This window comes from Salvelinus namaycush, chromosome 27 (genome assembly GCF_016432855.1).
Source record: "Salvelinus namaycush isolate Seneca chromosome 27, SaNama_1.0, whole genome shotgun sequence".
NCBI lineage: Eukaryota > Metazoa > Chordata > Actinopteri > Salmoniformes > Salmonidae > Salvelinus > Salvelinus namaycush.
Window position 1 is genome coordinate 28,682,374 of NC_052333.1, and position 15,109 is coordinate 28,697,482.

The window sequence follows — 15,109 nt, forward strand, 5'->3', positions numbered from 1 at the left end:
CACTAAAATGTGCAGTTGTGTCACACAACGCAACAGAGGTATCAAGTTGAGTGGCATGCTGACTGCAGACATGTCCACCAGAGCTGTTGCCAGATAATGTTATGTTAATTTCTCTACCATAATGTCATTTAGAGAATTTCTGTCTGTAATAATGCCCTTTTGTTGGGAAAAACACATTCTGATTGGCTGGGCCTGGCTCCCAAGTGGGTGGGCCTATGCCCTCCCAGGTCCAACCATGGCTGCACCCCTGCCCTGTCATGTGAAATACATAGATTAGGGCCCAATTTATTTATCTTTCAATTGACTGATTTCGTTACATGAACTGTAACTCTTTAAAATTATTGAAATTGTTACGTTTATATTTTTGTTCAGTGTGTATATATATACACTTCCACACTGATGTTGGAATAATACTGTTATATTCAGAAATGTTAGCCTGTGGTGGTGGGATGAAATTTCGGCCTGCCTGAAATGGGTTAATAGACCAATAAGAAAGAGTTCCAAACCTCTCAGCCAATTTTCAGGTTTCCCCTCCCCACTCAGACCACTCGCAGACAGACAGTCCTATCAAAATTCTTGCTCCAGATATGGCTCTTTCCTAAGCTATTTGTTTCTTTTTGACCATTTAAATTCTTACCTAGCAATTATTTAAAATTGAGATAAAAACAGCTACATTCGACCTTTAATTCTTATTCTTATTCCCATATAGTCATCACCCCCCACTGATCTTAAAAGTCATCCACAAAAGATGCTCCAGCAGAACCCCTTCACTGCCCATACCATTCTACTTCTGCATAATTCCTCCCTGCTACTAACTACAGCATAGCACACTATATGACAGCAAAAGTAAAGCCCATGCTTACTCTAGCAGATAGGACTTTGGGGAACACTGCCCTCAAGGCCATCTCTTCGTTCGTTCGTCGGGCTTGCAGAGTCCGCTTCTCGACCCAGGCATAATTGTGCATTGTTCTGTATAGGACAGGAATGTACTCGAGTTTCCATCATGGCTTAAATGCATCAGATGACGACTACCCGACAGTTTGCTTAAAAACAGGGCTTTCTAAGGCGACTTTTTGCCATTTCAAAAGTTGCATCATCCATTAAGATGCATCAGTTGGTCAGGGCTGTAGTGACTTCCCTTTAAAATTTAGACCTTCACTTTCTGTCCACTTGTCTTACAAATCAGACCACTGCCTGCCTCATTGCCATAGAAACCAAACCAGACCACAGTTACAAACTTCTCTCATATTTCTCAAGAGGGGCAGTGATAGCTGAATAGAAGACGACCCCTGATGTGTGACTCTACCTGGGTTGTGACGTGTCTTGGATGATTCTCAGCTGCTGTAACCAACTAACTGCATTGGATTTCCTCTCTGCAACCTCAATTCACATTTAGATTATATTCTGTGGTCTAGCAAAGCGGAACTAGTACTGCCACCTTCTGGCCTGGATGTTCAAAGAAGAACAAGGGTGAGAGATGGGGAGGTAGTGAGTGAGGTACAACCTCGAGGTTAGGTTTAGTGTGAAGGGTGAGTTTGGCATTGAGATGGCAGGGGCACAATCCCCTAACTGTGTGTGTGTATTAGGGGTTGGCTTAATGCAATGAAGTGCAGGCTAATGGGGACTAGGGTAAGTTTAGGTGTCGCTATAATATGGCACAGTCGGAATCATTCTTTTTCTCCCGTCTCCTCTGACCTCCCGGCTTGGCTGCCAAATGACCTCTCACCTGGAAGCAAAACAAACATTCATACAGGAAATGGACAAGCTTCTATGTAGGACGTTTGTGAATCAAAGATAGCAGAAAGTTGTGTTTAAACCTAGTACCAGAAAAGTACAACACTGCACCGTGGTGAAAGAATGCAATGAGTCCTTCACATTTTCTGCTCAAATAAATTATAGTGTGATGGAAAAAGCACCAGGGGACAACTTTCTTTACCAGTAGCCAAACATTTTCAGCGGGGACCCCATTTTTTCAGCCAGAATTTCTAAGGGACCTCATTTTTTTTGCAAACCCACATCTAACAAGAATCTTAAAAATCGGTACATTTGGAATTTTACATCAAGAAACAACCTTATTCATAACATTCATCTCTTATCCAAATTAAAAGAAAAACACATTTACTCAAAATTGCTTTAAAAAAAAATATTAATTAATGGGGAAGTCTTTTGAATATCACAGGTCTATACTGTTGTACTGTGTTAATATTTCATACTGTTGAAGTAAAGCCTAGAGAGGGCACCATCTTTCCTTCTAGTAAATGTCTTGATTGTGTGGTTGGTTACCTGCTGTGCTGGGGCCTGGGAGGGACCTTGTTGCTGCTGCTGCTGCTGGTACTCCTCCTCCTGCAGCCGTCTGGCCAGGTCCAGGTCACTGAGGGGCCCCGGGGCCGCCCCCTGCTGCTGCTGCAGAGACATGGCCACCAGGTAGTCCTGGCAACCAAGCATACACCACGGGGTGAGTGAATGTGTAGTCATGGAAATGTGCATAGAGGCTGAAATCCTTAACGTCCATGCATGATTGACAGTACATACAGATCTCAAGTTAGGATCACGTTAGCGTGGCAGTTCTACACATAAAAAACCCTTAAGTATCTAGCTGCAGCATAAGACATGGAGATTGTCTCTGTGGCGTATTGGATACTGCCCACTGTATCTGGGTACTTCTCAAATAACAGGTATCCTCAAACTGAAAATGGTGGCGGTGTGTTGTGGAGCTGGGGGAGGGGGGAGGGGGGGGGGTCACTGACCTGGTCGATCTGTCTCTGCTGCTGCTGGGGCGTGAGACTGTCGGGCTGTGTCACGAGGACGCTCCTCTGGGGCGGGTGGCACAGGCGGAAGTCTGAGTTGCAGAAGTTGCCGTCGCCCTCCACGTTGTGTAGGCTCTCCCACACCAGCCCCCCCTCCTGCAGGAAGCCCTGGTCTGTCACCAGCAGGTACAGGTGGCCCTGTGGGGTCACAAGGTCAAAGGTTAGAAGTCATTCAGTGGGGGGGTGGTGGTAAGCAGCGTTTTAGAGAATGTTGTGCTACTGCAGGGCGCTTGAGGGAACGTTACAGAACGTGCTACATGCCGATGTCATGTAGAATACAGTCTTATCTATTTATGCCATTTCTATATGCAAGGTTCTATATGTTGCACCCTATAGATTGAGCCATTGGTAAATTCCCCTTACCAACACGCACGCACACACACGCACCTTGTGCTTTATCATAGTGCTAAAGTGGTTGTTTCTGAAGAACACGGACAGCTCGCCCTCCTTGACTGTAGTGTTGAGCTCACAAAGTCCGTGGTACGATAGCTGGGTCGCTGTGGACTCCAGAAACTGCTCTGCCACCAAACCTGAGACGGAGAAGTATCAGCATAAGAGTGTAAGGGGAATAGCTGTATTACAGAGGAAACGGCCAAGTGAACAGAATGCAATTGGGATTATTTGATCAACTTCCCATCAAGACCCTCATCAATAAAACCAGGTTATTAGAGCTGGGCTTGAACATAAGTCTTCACCACCAGTAGCTCACCAGGACAAGGGTTGGTGACAACTCAAATGTATGTCAAGTAAGGATTCAGAAGGTCCTGTACCTTCACTGACACGGCTGCTGTCGTCCGAATGCTTGTATCCGATGATCTTCTCTACCAGCTGGTTGTAGCTTAGCTTTCCCACCGCTGCCACCATCTCAGGGCTCTGGAGAAAGAAAATACTTTTAAACTGAAGCCCAAAACAAGGGATTTGGGGCATTAATTGTGAAAGGAGGGCTTTTACCTTCACATGTTCTACAAATGTCGCTTACCTGAGGGTCCACCAGCCAGCCATGGTAGAGCGGGATATCCAGCAGGTCAAAGGCGATACACTCTGGTGTGTACTCAAAGTCCGACACGCCTGTGAAGCGCACGTTGACGTCAAGGCCCGTGGACAGCTTTGGCAGAACTGCCATGGCATCGCTCATGTTCTGCGGATTCAAAGATAAAAAATGATGTATATTAGAAAACTACAGATGTTGGAAACTGAGTTGGAAACCAGGGTTGGGGGATTACTACTGTTTCGATTACAGTCGATTTCGGGATTAACTTCTAGAATTGAAGATCAGACCAATTAATATTTTGTGTTGAGATGGAATCATACTTGCATACAATGTAGAGTTGGTTGCACAGAGGTCCAGTATCAGCTGTTCCTAAATAATTTTCACATATGGTTTACACCTCAGTTCCATTGACATGTAAGGTATGAGAATGCTGAAGGATAAAGCTAAGTGGATATGCAGGTTAATCTTGTAGTTCAAAGTTCACAAGTGTTTCCAAGAGACCTGCACTCTCAATCATACCTAAAATTTCTGTCACCGTCGACTCCTACAATATGGTGTTTGAGTGAAACTGAGCAGCTAACTAGAATCCTCTGAGCTTAGCAATGAAAAATGAACCTAAGGTTGTCCCTTACTAAAGAAAATATTGGTTGACCGAAAGCAGTCTGTTCTTTCGACCAATCGATTAGTCAATTTTAAAACATGTATACACACCCTGTGTTTAATAAAATCAACTATATGTATTTAGCTTGTCTGATGCTTCAAGATCACTGATGAAATATGACACAAAAGACTCAACAGGGAGCTAGAGATCACGATAACCAGAAGGGGAAAAAAAGAAATCCTCCTCCCATTACTGCTTTCTCCGATTCTGCCATTACTCTCCTGAAGTTGCTGGTAATAGGCTACACGAGGAGTCGGGAAACTCTCATGTGGAATGACAATTTATCTTACCATTTCTACCGATCTGCGTGCCAGTTATGGTTTTCATATGCACATTTTCATTTCATTTCTACTAACAACGTCTTCGTATCTCAAATTCATTCATGTGGTTAATGAAAATTCTATCCAAATCTAAATGAAACACACCTAAAAAGTAACTTATACTGCCAACTGGGCTATGTAGAAAAAAAAGAAGAAAAAAAACATTGCAGCCTGCAGGTAGAAAATATCCTGACAAAAATAAGCATGGCCTGTCTGCAACGAACTTGAAACAATGTATCAACTATTAGCTTGGGTTGGGCCTGAAGCTCCTTGCAACATTGTAGAAAATATTCTGGGCCCTTAGGAGTTTAGTTTACCAGTGAGCTCGGACAGACACAGCTGTGGGTAATTTGCGCAAGCGATAAGAAGTAATCAGGTAGGCCTATTTTATGACGTTTCCACTGGATCAGAGCATGACATTTTTCCCTTTCTTGCCGGGTGGTTATCGAAATGGAGTGAGCTAGAAGGTTTTTAAAAATACATTGAGGAATTGTCACTCAATGGATGTAAAAATAGACTTTGTTTGCTTGCTGTTTGAGGAGAACATTAATTTGAGAAGCTCCACAGGTCATTAGTGGTGGTGCATTAAGCCAATCAGAAATACCATCAGAAACACCAAATGGGCACATTTATATGCCTACATTTGCAAGCAGGCCAGGTAGCATACAGACCTAATTCTATGTGTAATCAGGTGCGTGTCCTTACTCAACATTGACGGGAGCGCACCAAACAAAAGACAATGACAAAACTCGTAAATGGAATGAAATAAACCAAAACTTGTTTCTCAAGTGTAGCATATTGTGAACTCTGCAAACAATGTGTCCACTCCAAAAATGAGAACAGTAAAATACTGGAATAATAATATATTGAATGCATTAACGTAACCAAACAAACATTGTAGATTAGAAATTTAAGCAATTACCTGTAAATTTACTACAGGTGATATACCCTATGTAAATTAAGAATTGATACACTAAAAATCAAAACGCAAACAATTCACACCATGAAGTTATGAAACAATGAATGTGCACAAATTGGAGGAAGAGAGCACATTCTGGAGAGAGATGTGCATTGTGCAGCCACACTCCCCTTCTTTTTGGACTGTGCCATCCCTGCGGACTCCGCAATGGACTAGTTCACTGAGATGGGGGAAAAGAAGACTGGTTTCTAGTGCGAAATAAATAAATGTGTGTGTGTGTGTGTATGCATGTATGCTTTTTCAGTTCTGCCCACAAATGTTCTATGGGATTGAGGTCAGAGCTTTGTGATGGCCACTCCAATACCTTGACTTTGTTGTCCTTAAGCCATTTTGCCACAACTTTATGCATGTATGCATGCATACATACAGTTGAAGTCAGAAGTTTACATACACCTTAGCCAAATACACTTAAACTCAGTTTCACAATTCCTGACATTTAATCCTAGTAAAAATTCCTTGTCTTAGGTCAGTTAGAAACACCACTTGATTTTAAGAATGTGAAATGGCAGAATAATAGTAGAGAGAATGATTTACTTCAGCTTGTATTTCTTTCATCACATTCCCAGTGGGTCAGAAGTTTACATACACTCAATTAGTATTTGGTAGCATTGCCTTTAAATTGTTTAACTTGGGTCAAACGTTTTGGGTAGCCTTCCACAAGATACCCACAATAAGTTGGGTGAATTTTGGCCCATTCCTCCTGAAAGAGCTGGTGTAACCGAGTCAGGTTTGTAGGCCTCCTTGCTCGCACATGCTTTTTCAGATATGCCCACAATTTTCTATGGGATTGAGGTCAGGGCTTTGTGATGGCCACTCCAATACCTTAACTTTGTTGTCCTTAAGCCATTTTGCCACAACTTTGGAAGTATTCTTGGGGTCATTGTTCAGTTGGAAGACCCATTGCGACCAAGCTTTAACCTCCTGATTGATGTCTTGAGATGTTGCTTCAATATATCCACATCAAATTCATTCGTCATGATGCCATTTATTTTGTGAAGTGCACCAGTCCCTCCTGCAGCAAAGCACCCCCACAACATGATGCTGCAAGCCCCGTGCTTCACGGTTGGGATGGGGTTCTTTGACTTGCAAGTGTCCCCCTTTTTCCTCCAAACATTACGATGGTCATTATGGCCTATTTTTGTTTCATCAGACCAGAGGACATTTCTCCAAAAAGTACGAGCTTTGTCCCCATGTGCAGTTGTAAACCGTAGTCTGGCTTTTTTATGGCGGTTTTGGAGCAGTGGCTTCTTCCTTGCTGAGCGGCGATGTCGATATAGGACTCGTTTTACTGTGGATATAGATACTTTTGCACCTGTTCCTCCAGCATCTTCACAAGGTCCTTTGCTGTTGTTCTGGGATTGATTTGCACTTTTTGCACCAAAGTACGTTCATATCTAGGAGATAGAACGCGTCTCCTTCCTGAGCGGTATGACGGCTGCGTGGTTCCATGGTGTTTATACTTGCATACTATTGTTTGTACAGATGAACGTGGTACCTTCAGGCATTTGGAAATTGCTCACAAGGATGAACCAGACTTGTGGAGGTCTACAATTTTTTGGCTGATTTCTTTTGATTTTCCAATTATGTTAAGCAAAGAGGCACTGAGTTTGAAGGTAGGCCTTGAAATACATCCACAGGTACACCTCCAATTGACTATCAGAAGCTTCTAAAGCCATAATTTTATGGAATTTTCCAAGCTGTTTAAAGGCCGTGTCAATTTAGTGTATGTAAACTTCTGATCCACTGGAATTATAAGTGAAATAATCTGTCTGTAAACAATTGTTGGAAAAATGACTTGTGTCATGCACAAAGAAGACGTCCTAACCGACTTTCCAAAACTATAGTTTGTTAACAAGAAATTTGTGGAGTGGTTGAAAAACGAGTTTTAATGACTCCAACCTAAGTGTATGTAAACTTCCGACTTAAACTGTACATACATATATACACACACTAGTTCTCGACAAAAAAAATTGGTTGACCAACAGCCTATAGACCAGTCGAATAATTGGGTTCCCCGTTAAAGGAACCAGATTGATTAGCTCTGAACCGCATGTGTGTCAGAGCCAGGTGGTTGGATCATGGTGCTTACAACATCAAGAACATGGGTTTGATTCCTGCATGAGCCACACATACCAAACAGATGGGTTGACTCGAAGTCACTTTGTATTAAAGAGCTGCTAATGACCATTAAGTGAATTGGCTGCATCCACACAGCTACTACCTTGCCACCCAAATGTTTGAGGCTTACACCTTACTGTACATTTTTGGTACAGTAATTCTGAATCCTTGTTGTTCCCTAAACTCCTTATTGTGGTACTCTAGTGACAGGTGGTGTGACTTAGCACTGATGACACAGGCTTCTGCCTCTGCTGTGAACTCCACTTCCCCTTAAAAATGTGTCACTAACTTACACCCAACCACACCCACAATTTTGTGCACATGTAACAGTATAACTTTAGTACGTCCCTGACCTCGGGCGCGAACCAGGGACCCTCTGCACACATCAACAACAGTCACCCACGAAGTGTCGTTACCCATCGCTCCACAAAAGCCGCGGGGGAACCACTACTTCTAGGTTTCAGAGCAAGTGACGTAACCGACTGAAAGGCTGCTAGCGCGCACCACCGCTAACTAGCTAGCCATTTCACATCCGTTACACACACAGCTACAAAAAGATAGACCAGTGGCGGCTGCTGAGGGGAGGACGGCTCATAATAATGGCCAGAACGGAGTAAATGGAATGGCAAACACAAACCATTTGTTTGATTTATTTGAAACCATTTAACTTATTCCGCACCAGCAATTACCACGAGCCCATCCTCCCCAATTAAAAAGGTGCCACCAACCTCCTGTGAGGTAGACAACACAGACAGACCTGCACCTGCAGACGCACACGTCCAAACACAAATACACACAAGCTAGCGCTGCTTCCGAAAAACATTCAGACACAGACCGACAGTGTCATAGATAAGCCAAGTGGACAGATGTGTGTTTATACAGAGGTGAGTTTACCTGCTGAAAGTTGAGCTCCATTCCCTCAGCCTTCTCCCTGGGTTTGATGGACAATACGCACTCTCCTGTGGCAGACACACAAATTGCGGGAGTATAAAAACAAATGGGTAATGTGGTTCTCAGACTGGTCACTCACTAACAGAAATGCGTGTTATAATATACAGTGCATTCAGAAAGTATTCATACCCCTTGACTTATTCCACTTTGTTGTATTACAGCCTGAATTCTAAATTGATTATGTTCTCACCCATCTACACACACAATACCCCATAAGGAGAAAGTGAAAACATGTTTTTAGAAATGTTTGCAAATGTATTAAATTAAATATAGATCTCATTTACATAAGAAATCACACATGAGTCAATACATGTTATATTTACATTTGGCATTGATTACAGCTGTACAGTCTTTCTGGGTAAGTCTCTAAGAGCTTTGCACACCTGGATTCTACAACATTTGCACATTATTCTTGAAAAAATTATTTGATCTGTCAAGTTGGTTGTTGAGCTTAGATAGATATTCCGTTTCTTTTTATCCCAAAAATCTCCCTTGTCTTTGCCGATGACAAGCATAGCCATAATATGATGCAGCCACCACCATGCTTGAAAATATGAAGTTATACTCAGTGATGTGTTGTGTTTGCCCCGAACATAACGTTTGTACTCAGGACATAAAGTTCACTTTTTTGCAGTTTTACTTTAGTGCCTTATTGCAAACAGGATGCATGTTTTGTAATATGTTGATTCTGTACAGGCTTCATTTCACGCTGTCATTTAGGTTAGTATTGTGGAGTTACTACAATGTTGTTGATCCATCCTCAGTTCTCCTATCACCGCAATTAAACTGTTTTAAAGTGACTATTGGCCTCATGGTGAAATCCCTGAGTGGTTTCCTTCATCTACGGCAACTGAGTTAGGAGGGACACTTGTATCTTTGTAGTGACTGGGTGTTTTGTACCCATCTACCAATAGGTGCCCATCTTCGCACGGCATTGGAAAACCTCTCTGGTCTTCATGGTTGAATCTGTTTGAAATTCACTGCTCGACTGAGGGACATTATCGATACAGTGCATTCGGAAAGTATTCAGACCCCTTGACTTGTTGCATTACAGCCTTATTCTAAAATGTATTAAATCGTCCCCCCCCCCAAATCTACACACAATACGCCATAATGACAAAGAAAAAAACAGTTTAGAAGTTTTTGCAAATTCATTAAAAAATTTTTTTTACACGGAAATATCACATTTACATAAGTATTCAGACCCTTTACTCAGTACTTTGTTGAAGCCCCTTTGGCAGCTATTACAGCCTTGAGTCTTCTTGGGGATATCGCTACAAGCTTGGCACACCTGTATTTGGGGAGTTTCTCCCATTCTTCTCTGCAGATCCTCTCAAGCTCTGTCAGGTTGGATGGGGAGTGTTGCTGCACAGCTATTTTCAGGTCTCTCCAGAGATGTTCAATCGAGTTCAATTCCGGGCTCTGACTGGCCCACTCAAGGACATTCAGAGACTTGTCCCGAAGCCACTCCTGCGTTGTCTAGGCTGTGTGCTTAGGGTCGTTGTCCTGTTGGAAGGTGAATCTTCGCCCCAGTCAGGTCCTGAGCACTCTGGAGGAGGTTTTCATCAAGGATCTCTCTGTACTTTGCTCCAATCATCTTTGCCTCGATCCGGACTAGTCTCACAGTCCCCGCCGCTGAATAACATCCCCGCAGCATGATGCTGCCACCACCATGCTTCACCGTAGGGATGGCGCCAGGTTTCCTCTAGATGTGACGCTTGGCATTCAGGCCAAAGAGTTGAATCTTGGTTTCATCAGACCAGAGAATCTTGTTGGTCTAAGAGTCTAGGTGCTTCCGTCGGGTCACTCTACCATAAAGGCCTGATTGGTGGAGTGCTGCAGAGATGGGAGAACCTTCCAGAAGGACAACCATCTCCACAGAGGAACTCTGGAGCTGTCAGAGTGACTATCGGGTTATTGGTCACCTCCCTGACCAAGACTATTCTCCCGATTGCTCAGTTTGGCCGGGCAGCCAACTCTAGGAAGAGTCTTGGTGGTTCCAAACTTCTTCCATTTAAGAATGATTGAGGCCACTGTGTTCTTGGGGACCTTCAATGCTGCAGAAATATTTTGGTACCTTTCTCCAGATCGATGACTTCGACACAATCCTGTCTCAGAGTTCTACGGACAATTCCTTCGACCTCGTGGCTTGGTTTTTGCTCTGACCTTATATATGTGTCTTTCCAAATCATGTTCAATCAATTTAAATTTACCACAGGTGGACTCCAATCACGTTGTAGAAACATCTCAAGGATGAGCAATGGAAACAGAATGCACCTGAGCTTAATTTCGAGTCTCATAGCAAAGGGCCTGAATATTACGTAAATAAGGTATTACAAATAAAAAACGGAAATACATTTGCAAAAAATTCTAAAGACCTGTTTTCGCTTTGTCATTATGAGGTAGTGTGTGTAGATTGATGAGGGGGAAAAATTATTTAATCAATTTTAGAATAAGGCTGTAAGGTAACAAAATGTGGAAAAAGTAAAGGTGGTCTGAATGCACTTTAATTGTATGTGTGGGGTACAGAGATGATGTAGTCATAAAAAAAATCATGTCAAACACTATTACTGCACACAGTGAGTCCATGCAACTTATGTGACTTGTTAAGCACATTTTTACTCCTGAACTTATTTAGGCTTGCCTTAAAAAAAGGGTTGAATACTTATTGACTCAAGGCATTTTCCCTTTTAATTCATTTGTAAACATTTCTAAAAACACAATTCCACTTTGACGTGGTGGGGTATTGTGTGTAGGCCAGTGACACAAAATCTCAATTTAATCCATTTCAAATTCAGGCGGTAACACAAAAAGTCGAGGGGCGTGAATACTTTCTGAAGGCACTGTATTTCTCCATGGTAATGGTCAAAGTTGACTGCTTTTCCAATTTGCTAGATCTTTCAATGACTTAAGCCCTTGGCTCCTGGAGCATAGGGCCAGTGATGATCTTTAATTTACTGCCTGATAATATGCAGTCTCTTTAGTTACTCGTATTTTCATGCATTGGTTGCATTTTCATGTGTTCATGACAACCTCAGAGTAATGTATGAAAATGTGTTGTTTACTGGAAGTTACAAAGCAATAACTTCAGTGTAACAAAGTCTGTATGGAAGTACAGTCAATACACTTGCTTGTTTCTTACCAAGGTGAGCCATCAGGTCCTCTGTGGTGACTACTTCTGTCTGGGCGGGTAGCTTGGCCTGAAGACAAATCACACATGATTATAATTTGTATGCACTTTTCTTGACCAATGTTCATTAAACAATAGACTCTCTGAAGCTGACATCCTGCCATTTATAAACGTAAATTCTGTGTTGCCTCGATTTTGAAAGATATTGATGGTACAAACAAGATTATAGGATTCAGAAGGCTTTGGTGTTCTCTTAACTACGGCTCATCACACCCTAACGTGAACCTGTAATTCCTGCTTCTAGAAACTTCCCTCACGCCTGTGTCATGTCACTAATTCTGGCATGCATACACACCTCGGATGTCATCCTCAGTGTGTCATCCTCACCCTTATACGCAGTCACCTTAAGGCCAATTACACATCTCAATTGTCTTAAGGCCTACTTCATCTGCACTGATCTCAAAACATATGACAGGGTAAAGCAGTATATTTTAGGACTATTGAGGGATTTTGCAACGTGCATCTCAATAGTCTAAAGTAGCCTCCTTTTTTGTCTCCTTCTATTGATCTGCATTGATCTGAAAAAAAATAGACCAGTGAATGCAAAATCCCCCAATAGTCCTACAATATACTGCTTTACCCTATCATATGTTTTGAGATCAGTGCAGATGAAGTAGGCCTAAAACCACTTAAGACAATTGTGATGCGTAATCATGGACCCCATTAGTCCTATATAGCTGTTTCTACAGTCCAACATTACCTTCCAGCGCAGAAACAGGGTGTTCATGATGGCCAGCAGGGGACAGGGCCCGTTCTCACTCTGCGTGATGATGGGTGTCTTCTTCTCCTTCCAGGTGATCCATTTCACAAAGTAGTAGGCCGGCATCATGGGCTCTGGGTCCGGGGCGGCGGTGGCCCCTCCCGTGGCTGCGGCAGCCAGGACGTCACTGACCAGGCCGGGGACGTCAGCAGAGGGGGAGCGGCCCTCGTTGCCCAGGGCAGAGTAGGACGACAATGGCTCGTCATTCCCAGTGTTGTCCTCGAAGAACTCCAGGCTGCGGATGGAGAAGGAGGGAGAGTCGCTTGTAGCCGACTGGCTATTCTCGTCCGACCTTCCAAACATGGCCTCTGAGCTTTTCCCATTCACTTCGGTCAGAGTTTGGCTCTGCAGGGTGGATTGAGCGTCTTCTGTTGTGCCGTTTTCAGACATGGTGGCACACGTGGCGGCTGGCGTGAGTGCGGTTCCACTGTGTTTGTCAGAACCTTCTGCTTCCATAATTGGGGTCTTGACTGATGGGACTTTGGTGGAATCTTCACGGTCCAAGGGCTCTGCTTTGTGGCTTTCTTTAGCCACAGAGGACCCTGGTGGAAGGCCACCCTCTTCAGAAATGGCCTCTGTCAGAGAGCAGTCATCTTTGACAACGCTCAGGAGATCTCCTCCGACTATCTCAGTGCCAGAATCCGCCATAGCTGGGTAATGTTCAATGTAGCACTTAATCAATAGAAAATAAGGCCAAATCGTCGGTAAAGACTACTTCAGGCTTAGGCTGTATAAGCGTAGAAAAACAAACTCAGCCCTTTACATTAAGTATATTCATGGCTTTAAAAGTTGGCAGTGAACTTCTAGGTGAACCTTGAGGGAAATCTACCCGACAATCAGTTCCCTGGTATTCCTGAGTAACAGTGTCCTTAGTTTGCAAAACAGGGTTGATGGACGGCTACAGCAGAATCCACAGTCGCTCTGTCGGTTTTATGTCACACACAGTAAGACAGAGTGGATTTCACAAAACTCTACAAGATTTCCTCTAACAAAAGATAATGATCTTTACACAAAATATTTATCAATTTAACCTTAACAAAAGTACAATTATCTTACAGATAATTTGCAGGCACTGCCTCTGTCCATTGCAGGTACAGCTGCAAACTAGAGCAAAGTTATCTTTGGGGGAGGCAAAACGTATCTGGTTATGAAAGATGTGCTTTTCCTGACTATACAATGGAATACACCAGAGAGATGGACAAGTGACAAGGGAGATGAAGCTGGTCAAGCTTGTTCCTTGCCTCGTGACATGGATGACTCAGTATGTTTATAGGATATCAATGCGGTATGGTTGACTTCTTAGCTTCGTCTGAAAATATCAGCTGGAGAATTCGAGTAACCATATTCTTAGAAATTGTACCATACCTGCAAGAAAAAGATCAGTCAGGGAAATAACTTATTCTCTAACAACACAAATTATTATTCTAACTGTTATAGGACTGACCCTGGGGTTGACAAAATACTGAGAAGGTAACGCTAACTATAAAGCCGGTCTAGAAAATGTTGCATCTGCCAAGTAACACCAGAACAGGCTACTGTCCGGACCATAGCTGGCTATAGCCTCGTGGTGACGCTCAGAAGTTGATAGCGCCCATCACTAACGTTATCCTGCAATGAGTATCTTGATGATGTTGGCAGCTTGTTAGCTTGCTAGCTAACGTTAGCTGACCAGCAGAAAATAAAATAACTTACCATGAAGCCAGTTGACAGCGTAAATGGCAACAACAAAAAGTAGTGAAATTCAGACTGTTGTTGGTCCAATCAACAGAAAACGTTAACGAGCTTCGCTGGCTGACTAAGCCATACTATTTACATTCCACGGTCTCCTCGTTCGCTATCTTGAATTCGCTTACTCCTCTTTACTTCCTCTTGTACTACCACAGCAAATATTTGTATATCTGTGACCAGTCTGTAAACAATGATGTCACGAGCTGCATTAACCACAGGGGGGAAACTCATTTGTAGATGTCATGCACCAAGCTACAAACATAAAATACATTTAGTATAATATGCAAACTAAAAATATTTCGGGGGAAAAAAAGAAAATACTCAGCAAATATGCGAATTAGTCAAACACCAGCTACATTAAATGATTGTGAATGTAATCTTCATGGGGACACGAGTGGTTGGAGGAGAGAACTGCAGGTGTAAATATACTGGTCGTGTTCATGAGCGTCATATCTCCTTGCTGTGTAGTATTGCAGAGACGAAAGTCTAAAATGTGTGTTTAGTGTGTAATGGATGATATGTCACACATTGTGTGACATCTGTGATATATAAAGACGATGAACGCCTGCTCTCATTAATGAAGGAACTAAATAAAATAGTAGAA

The 15,109-nt window shown here is 42.8% G+C and overlaps 1 protein-coding gene across 1 annotated transcript; it reads right to left on the bottom strand.

Moving 5' to 3' along the window:
• Window positions 1–317: 317 nt before the first annotated feature.
• Window positions 318–14,667, bottom strand: LOC120022256 (ubiquitin carboxyl-terminal hydrolase MINDY-1-like). The gene is made up of 10 exons (XM_038966141.1): window positions 14,470–14,667; window positions 12,718–14,142; window positions 11,970–12,027; window positions 8,771–8,835; window positions 3,787–3,945; window positions 3,578–3,680; window positions 3,195–3,337; window positions 2,748–2,945; window positions 2,284–2,430; window positions 318–1,726 (listed from the first exon to the last, which is right to left on the bottom strand). Exons 2-10 carry the CDS (start codon window positions 13,423–13,425, stop codon window positions 1,646–1,648), a joined length of 1,662 nt encoding a protein of 553 aa, XP_038822069.1. The 5' UTR covers window positions 13,426–14,142; window positions 14,470–14,667; the 3' UTR covers window positions 318–1,645.
• Between the last annotated feature and the right edge of the window lie 442 nt (window positions 14,668–15,109).

Excerpts from the sequence above, each read along its gene's own strand:
- LOC120022256 (XM_038966141.1), bottom strand. The coding sequence starts at position 13,425 with ATGGCGGATTCTGGCACTGAGATAGTCGGAGGAGATCTCCTGAGCGTT. Across the intron at positions 8,836-11,969 it reads GGACCTGATGGCTCACCTTG|GAGAGTGCGTATTGTCCATC; the intron begins GTAAGAAACAAG and ends TGTCTGCCACAG. Across the intron at positions 2,946-3,194 it reads GCACTATGATAAAGCACAAG|GGCCACCTGTACCTGCTGGT; the intron begins GTGCGTGTGTGT and ends GTGACCCCACAG.